The following is a 10,126-nucleotide window of genomic DNA, read 5'->3' on the forward strand; positions in this document are numbered from 1 at the left end:
TCCAGCCTTGGGGCCAGCCTGCCCCCGTGTCCCAGGTGTGCCCTGGGGTGGGGAAAAGAGAAGCCTACACCAGACTCTGTCTGCTTCCAGAAGAAGTAGCCTTTGGGTGAGCATGGTGGCCTTTGCTGAGAAGCAGGGCTCGCCAGAACCTGGAATCCTCCAAGAACCTTCTCGCCTCACCGCCTTCCTGGTGCGTCCTCGGTCACTCCCAGACAACCTGACCCTCGTAGCCCCCTGGATACCCCCTAGCTAGGAGTCTTCTTTGCCCTGTGGGGTCCCTCCTTGGAAAGGGCCCTCAATCCCCGTGGGCCCAGTGCCCAGGCCAGGAAAACATGGCTGTGATGGAACCTCAGCCTACTCTGCTCACAAGGTGGCTGGAACCACATTCCAGAACCTTCCAGGAATGGACCTGCCCTATTTTTTTATATGCACCTCTGTTGGTTTCCGTGGCCCCAGCTCTTCAACAAGAAGAAGGTAGCAGGAAGCACGCAAAGCACTTGAGCTTTGGGGGTCAGACCACCCGGGCTCCAATCCTGGCTTCGCCACTAACTAGCTCTGTGACCTTGAGCAAATTATATAACCTCTCTGGGCTTCTCTGGGCTTTCTGAATCTGTTAAAAAGGGATAACAGTACCCGTCTCTTGGGGCTGATGTCAGAATGAAAAGAGATCATAAAAGTGCTTGGCACGTGGTAAGCATCCCACACATGGCCATTTTTCTTCTGACTGGCTCAGAGAGTGACAGCGACCCACCCAATGGCACACAGCAAGTAAGGAGAGGAGCTGGTACCCAACCTTTTCCCAGATACTCTGTGGCCTCCCTGGGCTGGGCCCTGCAGGGGAGACAGGGCTGAACGAGGCTGAGAGAGCAAGGACCCTCATGGTCTTAGACAGCCTAGGATGGGGCGGGACACGGACACCGTCCACCCACAACTGCAAGTGGATGCTAGATCATGAGTCCATGCCACCGAATCCCTGTTGCTTCCTCAGCCACCTCAATATTGAACTCCTAAACCCCAGGGAACCCAGTCCGCATGTATCCCCGGAACCTGCCCCAGCCAGAAGGGCTGTGTGGCCTCAGAAAAGCCTCTTTCCCTCTCTGTGTGTTCAAGATTCTAAGCACAGGTTGAGAAAAATCATCTTTATTGTTGTCATGGAGGAGGAGAGGGAGGCCAGTAAAGGGGGGCCATTCTGAGGATGCAATTCTTCCCCATTCCCCAACCCCCCTGGGGAAGGAGGGTCTGAGGGGGCTGTATGCATTGTCCATCCTGAGAAAAACAGGGCTTCATCCACTGGCTTCCTGGTGCCCCCCTTCTGAGGTCCCTAGCCCCAAGCCTTCGCCTCCCGGCAGGAGCCCCCAGCGCCCACCTTGAGCTCCAGGTGGGGCTGGCCCCTCTGCTGCGGGGCAGTATCCTGGAGTCAAGGCCTCCAGATGAGCCTGGGTGGGCCTAAGACGGACTTCAAGTCCTTGCTAAGGCAGGTCAGGAGGGGGCTGTGTCCTGGGGCTGGGCAGCTGCTGAGGGCTGGGGCTGGGACTGCCTTGGAGCTGAGCCCGAAGGCCTCTGGGATGGAAAATCCTGAGGGAAGGTGGGGAGGCAAAGATGGAGGACAGCACTCAGTTCCCCCATCCTCTGGTGGGGGACTTCAGGCCTCCGATTACCCAGGCCCTTCCTCCCACTAGGGACTTCTGAGGGGTCAAAGGTTAACACCAGGAGGAAGAGGGGATTTCAGCTCCTTCTCCCCCACCCCAAGAGAGGTCACCCCAGCTCTTCGTAAACTTGGGGCGTGTTGAGGCTCCTTGCACTGTCTGGGGCAGGGTCAGTGTCCGGGGGACGCTCGGGGTGGGGTGCCCACCTGTATCTGGCAAAGGTCGAGCAGAGTGCGGCTGCGTGCCAGGCACCAGAGCTCACCCAGCAGGGACAGGAGGAGTCCCAGGAGGTCCAGCCAGCAGCCCACGGTCAGCAGCAGCACGAAGAGACCACCCATGCGCACCAGCAACGTCTGGACCTGGCTCTGCAGGCCGGGGTGTTGCCGCTGTTCCTCTGGGGGGGAGGGGTGCTTGTCACCCCTGCCGCCACACCTGGGGCCCCAGGTCACTCTCCCCTGCTGGCACCTGCAGTGGCTTCTCAGCTGCCTGCCAGCCTGGCTGATGAGGGTTCCCCATCAGGCCCCCATGACGCTGGCCAGCCTCATCCCCTCCCCATTCCCTCGGGGGGACAGCCACACTCAACTTTTTCCAGTTTGACGGCGCCGTGCCTTCTCTCACCTCTGGGCTTTGGCATGTGTGGTTTCCCCTGCCAGGACCTCCTTGCCCCCACCCCCCACCTCTCCCAGGGGGCTCCTACTTATCCTTCAAAACCCACTTCAAGCTCCCGCCGCACGCCACACCCTTCCCTGAGCTGTTCCCTGTGGCTTCTGTCACTAGACTGGGCGCCCTGGGATGGCGGGGAGGGGGGGTGTCTGACCGGGGCTGGCCTCCCCAGGGCCTAGCGTGATGATGCTGTGCCCGGGTCGGTCAGCGGCACGTGAGTGCCCAGGTCCCCCGCGGTGGCCCTCACCCTGCATGTAGATGACCAGCAGGGCGTAGCAGATGACGAGCGGCATCCAGAAGCGCACGGCGTCCGAGGTGGTGGGGAAGTCCCGGTTGACGAGGGCCACGGCCGCCAGGTTGCCCACGGCGAAGGCCACGGCCAGGGCGCGGGCCAGCAGCCGGGGCAGGTGCGGAGCGCCAGCCAGCAGGCCCAGGCACACCCCGCAGCTCTGCAGGCCGCGGTGCGGCTCGTAGAGCTGGCAGGCGTGGCGGCAGAGGCGCCGGGCGCCCGCGCTGAGCAGGGTGGCCAGCCAGAGGCCCAGCAGCAGGCTCAGGGTGCGGTGAGGGGCGCCCTCCTGCAGGAAGCTCAGGCCGCAGGTCAGCCCGCAGCCCAGTGAGTGCTGGCTCAGCAAGTACAGCTGCAGCCTCTCCCCCTCGGAGCCCTGCGCAGGGGTGGGGGAGGAGGGAGCAGAAGAGGGGCCGTGGTGGGGGGAGCTGCCTCCCCCGCGGGGGCGGGGGACGGGCGAGGCGGCTGTGAAGGCACACAGGCCGCTCTGTAGGAGGCTGGGGCCAGAAGGAACCCTGGGAATCGTCCCCAAAGAAGGAATGCTGCCTTCGGGTCAAGCCCTGCCTGGGACCACTTCTTCGGGCCTGGTCTCCAACACGATTGCTACTCGCTGAAGGTTGGTGGCCCCGAGCCTTGAAGACCTGGGTTCAAAGCCTGACTCCACTTCTTGCTGGTTGACCTGGGACAAGCCGCTCACCCTCTCTGAGGCTTAGTCCCCCCATCACAGCAGAGCTTTACCCCCGCTGATTGTGAGGATGCGCCAGATGACGCACCCAAAGTGCCTGGCAGGGCGCCTGGCGCGTGGGGGGCTCCACAGCCCGGAGCTGCCACCGCCCTTGGCCTGGGGCTTCGGGCCACTGCGGGACTGTGCTCCCAACCCCCAGGGGCAATCTGCACTCTCCAGTCTCAGTCTTACAGAAAGGGGGTGGTGAGGAGACGGGGTGCTCCGGCTGGGCCCAGCTTCCTGTGTTCTGGGGGAGAACTAGGGCCCAGGGCTGGGTCGTGACTCACCTCCTCCGGAAGCCTTACCTTGCCCAGGGAGAGCAGTGTGGAGACAGCCCGGAGGGAGAACTCAAGCACCACCAGGGCGGCCACCCGGGCCCCCAGGAGGGTCAGGATCAGGGCCAGCCCGGCCAGGTGCACCATCTCCAGCGAGGCCCACTGGGCCTGCAGCCGCTCCTTCTCCAGCCGCCGCTCGGGGTTGCTGTCGGGCAGAGCGGGCGTGGGCAGGGGCGGAACCACCAGCCTCGGCCCAGGCAGCGGACCCCGTGCCCCCAGAAACGCACCCTGGGGACGGGGTTCTCTTCCTTCCAGCCCTCCCCCATGAGGCCAGCGGCAGCTCAGGGCCCAGGGCCCAGGGAGGGGCCCCGAGTGGGCTGGGTTGGCAGACACTCACTTGGCACAGTTCACAAAGAAGTAGACCTTCAGGAGGCTGTTCAGGACCGAGACTCCACTGGCCCCGATGAGGCCTGAGGGGCAGGAGGGAGGGCAAGCGAGTTTGGCAGGGTGACAGGTGGTGGGAGACCCACGTGGGGGGTCCACCCTGCGGGGGGGGTCCCAGAGCTGCCCGAGGGGCGGGGCTGCGCGGGATGAGGAGGCGGCGCTCACCTTGAAGGACAGAGTCGAGGAGGCCGGAGCCCCACTGGAGGGAGGGGAGGCTGGGGAGCCAGGAGGGGAGGGATGGCAGGGAGAACATGGCTGCCGGGATCAGCCCCAGCCTCCGGCCAGGTCTGCACCACAAAGACCGACGTCAGGGGGCAAAGGTGTCAGTGGAGGGAGGGGAGGGGCGGGGAGGGGTCAGAAGCCGGGGGGTGGGGGCGTGGGGGCGTGGGGAAGGGGAGGGGTCAGAAGTCCGGGAGGGGAGGGGTCAGAAGTGGGGTTGGGGGAGGAGGGGAGGACAGGGGAGGGCCCGGGAGGGGAGGCAGGGGCCTTACACCTTCAGGGCCGCAGGGTTATGGGCCCAGGGAGCCAAGCGGCTGCTCAGGGGCTCCACGTCTGGGCAGCATAACACGGGGGGCATCTCCAGCCTGGTCTCTGGCCTCTGTCTGCGCTCAAGGTGGGGGCCCACTTTTTCAGTCTCCGCTAGGGCTTGCCCCCCAGGGCCTTCCCGAAGCCCCAGGCGTCGCTGTCGCCCCCGCCCCCAGCCTTGCATCTGGGCTCTGCCCCCTCAGCCCCAGTTCTGGAAGGCGGGATCTGTGTCCCCACAGCCTGAGGCTCAGCGTCCTCAGCCTGAGGTCTGGAGGGGGGGCATCTATCCCCCCACAGCCTGAGGCTGAGATCGGGGTCTGGGTCCTCTCCCTCAGCCACGGGGCAGCCTTCCTTGCGGCCCTCCCCGTGTCCACTAGGTGGCAGGCCTCAGTCGGGATGGAGGCGGTGGGGTGCCACTGGCCTGCCCCCAAACTTTTGGATCCTCCTTTCCCAACTGAGGAGAGCGAGCCGAGGGTGGGGGCTCACGGGTGGCGGAGGCTGAGGCTGCCAGCAGAAGGGAGTCGTGGAAGTAAACAAAATAGAAAACTTTATTGGAGTGTGCAGTAGGGGTACTGTGCCCTTGGAACGGCAGACGTGGGGTGTGCGGTTCAGGCTGCTTGACCTGGGCCAGTCCTGTCCCTTCCAGGTACTCAGTGTCCATGTCTGAAGCACAAAGGTCAGCGCGGGCCTTAGGAACATACTCGCTGGGGGAGTGTGGCTGCAGCTTGCGGAAAGGGCCCGGGATGAGGACACCTGCCTCCGCGACTCACCTTAAGCAAGTCACTTCCCTGCCCCGGGCCTCAGCCTCCTCATCTGAAGAATGGGCACCGCAAGAGCTCCCTTTCAGAATGGTCATGAGGATCTGTGCAAACGCCCCCAGTGCTGGGCATCTAGGAGGCCCTCAGTAAAAGCTCTCAGCTGATGTTACAGGCTGAACTAGGCCCCTCCTCTCCCACATTCATATATTGAAGTTCTAACCCCCAGTCTGTGACTGTCCTTGAAGATGAGGTCTCTACAGAGGTGACTAAGTTAAAATGAGGACATTAGGGTGGGTGCTAATCCAACATGACTGGTGTCCCTATTAGAAGAGATTCGGACACAGGCACAGAAGGAAGACCATGTGAGGACCCAGGGCCGCCAAGCGCAGAGGCCTCAGAGAAACCAACCCTACTGACACCTTGATCTTGGACTTCCAGCCTCCAGACTGTGAGACAAGATCTGTTGTTTGAACCCCTGGTCTGAGGTGCTTTTTACGGCAGCCTGAGCTCACGAACACACGTGTGACACGACGGCCTCCTGGTGCATCCTGGGGCCTCCCCATGACTAGTGACACTCAGGGGCCCTCCAGCCCCCGGGTCCTGGCTCCTGCCAGGGGCACCAGTCTGCACTGGGCAGAGCTAAGATCCAGTCCTGGTTCCGTCCCCTCAGAGCTGTGTGGCTTTGGTCAAAGCACTTCACCTTGCTGAGCCTCAGCTTCCTCTTGGTAAGAGAGGATTTCACTGTCTCGTCCTGTTTGAGGACTAAGCAAGCTGATGCATGTGAGTGACCCAGCTCGTGGTGACAGTCATGCCCCGGAGCGGTTATGTAATCACGGGTAAGGCTCGGGGATGAGGTAACCCAGGCAGAGAGGGAAGAGAACTTGCGGGAGAACAGAGTGCCTGGTGATCCAGGGCAGAGGCTCAGGCCCTGAGTGGGCCAGGGGTCTCGGTTGACCAGAGCTGTCCACACTCTCCTCGGACGTGTGGCAGGGTCTGGGCCTGTGGCCTGCTCTGAGACGGCCATTGCCAGCCAGAGCGGGCCGTCGCTTCCCGCCAGGTCCCGGGCTGTGTCAGGACACGGGGATGACGGATGCTGCCTAGGTGCCCTGGCGCTGGCCCCGCGCGGCCAGTTTCCGGAGCTCATCCCAGAAGAGCATGCTGAGGATGGTGTGGGGGCCCAGGCGCAGGTAGGCCGGGCCCAGACCCTTGTAGAGTGCCAGGGGGCCCTCCTGCCGCCAGATCTTCACCAGGCAGTCGGCAAGTCCACCATACAGCTGGCCCTGGGGACAGACACAGGGCGGAGGTCACGGTGGGGGTCGTGGAGCCCTGGCTACCACAAGCCGGTGTGTCCGTGTGTAGGGGCTTCTGCGGCAAGTCAGCAGACAGACGCTCCCCAGGCTGGCAACTTACAGAAAGGTGGCCCTGTAGGCTGTGACATTTACGAAGAGACCTCTTCCTCCAGGCAGCCACAGCCCATGCCCCAGGGGCCGAGCTTTGGCTAGTGGCACACAAGTGGATTTCGCCCCGAGCTCAGCCTTTGGAGGGCACCTTTGTGTTGAGCACAACCCGCGCCAGGGTACGGGCTGGCCCGTGTGTGTCTGCCGGGCCGTGGGTCCAGCCTGGATTCCCGGCCCGGCTCCTGCACTTAGCAGCTGGGTGACCTCAGGCACGTCACTAGATCTCCCTGAACTTCCGTTTCCTCATCAGGAGAATGAAGGTGGTTGTGAGGCTAGAACAAAATCCAGGCGTGAACATGCTTAGCCCATGCCCGGGACATGGGTGCTCAGCAAAGAAGCCGAACCAATGTGTGCGTGTGTGTCACGTCTGCATGTCTCTGGCTCTGTGTGTGTGTGCGTGCTGGGCTGGGCTCTCCAGCTCCCCACATCCCCCCACACCCTCCCCCGCTCACTCTGCCAGTTCCGTCCACGGGCTGATTGTAGAGCCGGGTGCTGACCACGTCAAAGGGGGTCATGACGGCAGCCACGGCGACGCTGCTGATCATGCCTCCAGCCAAGGCTACCAGCCAGCTGTCTTCCGGGAGCCACTGTGGGGACGGGACAGACTCTGACCCCTGCAGGTGCCCACCTTCCCCTCCCGGCACTTGGGGGCTGGAAGAGCTGGGGGTAAGGGGGCAGACCAGGCCCCTCCAGCCATCGCCCCGACCCAGCTCCTTCACGGCGTCAGGGCTCGCTGCCGGCCCCCACCCCTGCTGGGCACAGGGGCAGAGCCGGGGTCCTCAGCTTTCTTCGGGGGCCCCGTCCGTCCCCTCCCCCTGGGCTTCCCTAGGTGGGGGTCCGGCTGGAGATGTCGGGGTGTGATGAGGGCCCGCACAGGGAGGAAGGAGGCAGATGGCCCTGACTTTGTTGTGTCCGTGGGCAGGCACAGGTGTCCCTGGCTCACCTGCTGCTCTTGCACCCAGGCCTTGGCAGAAGCAAAGGTGGCCAGCTGGGCCGCTGAGCCGACCATGACTCTGGGCACGGCCCCACCCACGCCCCGCCACAGCCCTGCCAGGCCCTGCTGCCGCCAGACGGTCTCCAAGGCACCCAGAACACTCTGTGGGGGAGAAGAAAGGCACCGGGTCACTGGGCAGCCCCCGCCAGCCCACCCGGCCCAGGGGGCTCTGGGGAGTGACAGTTCCTACCTGGTGATGGTGCTGGTGCCCCACGGCCATCGCGGCCACCGTCTGGGCCTGCAGCTGCGTTTTGACCTGTGAGAGCAGATGTGACAGAGGGACTGGGCGAGCTGTACCCCGACGTCCAGACCTCCAGGAGCCCACACCCCCAGCTTAGGGGGCGTGGGGAATAGGGTTGGGTGTCTCTGAAGTCGGTGACCTTCTTCCGGCCTCTCTGCTCCCGCTGAACAAGCTGTTCTGACTATGTGGGATCATGACTATTCGGCATCCAGCCTAGGACGTGGGGGCCTCGCTTATTCTTAACTTGCTCAGCCACACAGGAAGACGGGCCACCACGCTGGGTTTGAGCCAGCACGGGTCCTGCCACCCTCTGCCCCCCCGCCCTCCAGCCCAGGACCAGTGGAGCAGGGACCCCAGGAGAAGGAGCATCGGGGCAAGACTCCGGTGCTTTGGACCAGGGGCGGATTCCAATCCCCGCGCAGGGATGTTCCCGGAGTGGCCCCACCCAGCCTGCCCCACCCCACCTGGTACCAGAGTCAGCCTGGAAGGCTCCAGAGCCCCCGAGGGAGCGGGGTCATGGGTCATGGGGTGGTGGAGGATGGAGACGAGGCACTCACCAAGTAAGCGGGGCTCCCCACAAAGGCTCCCAGTGCCCCAGCCACGGCGCCCGCAACCACGGTGCCACCAGGCTGCTGGGTGAGGCCAGCCTGGCCCGCCAGGCTGTAGCAGTAGAAGCGGACGCCATTCATCAGGCCCTGGTAAAGGAGGCCGGCGGCCAGCCCCTTCTGCAGGCCACACAGCCCGTCTGCACGGACCACAGCTGCCGCGGAGGCCAAAAAGCCCCTGTAGGGCCGTGGGTAGGTGCCGCGGGCCTGCAGCTCCCCCTGCAGCTGCAGCCTCGTCTTCACCACCTCTAGGGGGTTGGTGAAGACGCAGGCCAGGCAACAGGCCGAGGCGCCCAGCACCAGGTCCACAGCTGGGGCAACCGTCTCCATGGCCTCTGTTCCTGAGGCCGGCTGTGCCCGGGTCAGGGACATGGGCACAGGCCCTGGGGTGGTGGCACTTAGGCTGTCCGCACCCCTGCACGGCCACAGGGCTGGGGACCAAGGGGGCCTGGGGCCATGCCTGGAGGGCAGAGGTCCCAGTCGGGTAGGCCGGGTGGCTCCTGGTCTATCTCGGGAGTCCACCTGCTCTGCTCAGCCACCCGGGCTGGCCGAGCCTGGGACACGCCCCCGCTGGCTCTGACCAATCCCAGCTGTCGCTGTTCTCCGCACCTCCCGGCAGGGGTGTGCCTGGACCCTGGGATCTGGGGAAAAGGTCACCTGGGGCAGGCTGGAGATTGGGGGGCGGGGAGAAGCTGCCAATCAGCTGAGACACCTCCTCCTGCTTTCTTGGTCTTCCCGCCCTCCCTCTGGCCCTGGGGCAAAGGGCTGGTGGCCCCCGCCCCACCTCTGGTCTAGCCAGTCCTGTGGCAGCTCAGAGCCCCGGGCACAGGGGCAACCGCCCGGGGAGGCTCCTGAAACCTCCTGAAACCGCGTGCCCAGGCAATGCAGCAGCTGTCCACAACCACCCTGCGCCGTCCTTGTGCTCCCCTTTCTCGGCCTCGGTCTTCCAGTCTGGCTCCCATGGTCTATGGTCCCACTGTGAGGGAGAGCAGAGGGGGCGAAGGGCTTCTCGAGCCCTGTGGAACTGATTTTGAATCCCAGGCTCTGCCATCTATCATGTGTGACCCTGGACAATCACTTCCTCTCTCGTAGCTTCAGTCTGTTTGTAAAATGGGAATATCAGTACCTACCTCAGAGGATTTTTGGAGGACTAGAGATGTGTGAAGAACATGCCCGGCACAGGGCTTCACCCAGTAAAAGATGGTCCACATTCCCCACCCCCACCCGCCCCCACTTCTGGCTCCTTTCACCCCGTCCCTGCCTCCCAGGACTTCAGGGCCCTTGAGCCATGTGTCTCAAGGAGTGGCCTGTGGCTTTGGTCACTCACCGCATGTGGACTTGCCCCCCGTCCTGCCCCCCCTTCTGGTGGGAGCCCCTTCTGGGCTGTAGGTTTCCAGAGGAGAGGCCCTGGCATGGAAATGGCCCTTTGTCAGAAGGGACCTCACACTCCTGGGAGCCAGCACCACCCTGCCCACCTTGGCCTCTGTCCCCAGGGCAGCCCTCTCCTG

General features: G+C 64.0%; 2 protein-coding genes across 2 annotated transcripts; both read right to left on the bottom strand.

The window, feature by feature from the left end:
- Positions 1-1,128: 1,128 nt before the first annotated feature.
- On the bottom strand, positions 1,129-4,358 carry TMEM82 (transmembrane protein 82). The gene is made up of 6 exons (XM_035020240.1): positions 4,204-4,358; positions 3,992-4,064; positions 3,625-3,799; positions 2,557-2,971; positions 1,853-2,040; positions 1,129-1,575 (listed from the first exon to the last, which is right to left on the bottom strand). Exons 1-6 carry the CDS (start codon positions 4,289-4,291, stop codon positions 1,480-1,482), a joined length of 1,035 nt encoding a protein of 344 aa, XP_034876131.1. The 5' UTR covers positions 4,292-4,358; the 3' UTR covers positions 1,129-1,479.
- Positions 4,359-5,087: 729 nt separating this feature from the next.
- On the bottom strand, positions 5,088-9,824 carry SLC25A34 (solute carrier family 25 member 34). Its single transcript, XM_035019721.1, has 5 exons — positions 8,571-9,824; positions 7,963-8,028; positions 7,722-7,874; positions 7,231-7,365; positions 5,088-6,601 (listed from the first exon to the last, which is right to left on the bottom strand). Exons 1-5 carry the CDS (start codon positions 8,988-8,990, stop codon positions 6,419-6,421), a joined length of 957 nt encoding a protein of 318 aa, XP_034875612.1. The 5' UTR covers positions 8,991-9,824; the 3' UTR covers positions 5,088-6,418.
- Between the last annotated feature and the right edge of the window lie 302 nt (positions 9,825-10,126).

Source organism: Mirounga leonina, unplaced genomic scaffold (assembly GCF_011800145.1).
Source record: "Mirounga leonina isolate KUSES-001 unplaced genomic scaffold, KU_Mleo_1.0 Mir_173, whole genome shotgun sequence".
Taxonomy (NCBI): Eukaryota; Metazoa; Chordata; class Mammalia; order Carnivora; family Phocidae; genus Mirounga; species Mirounga leonina.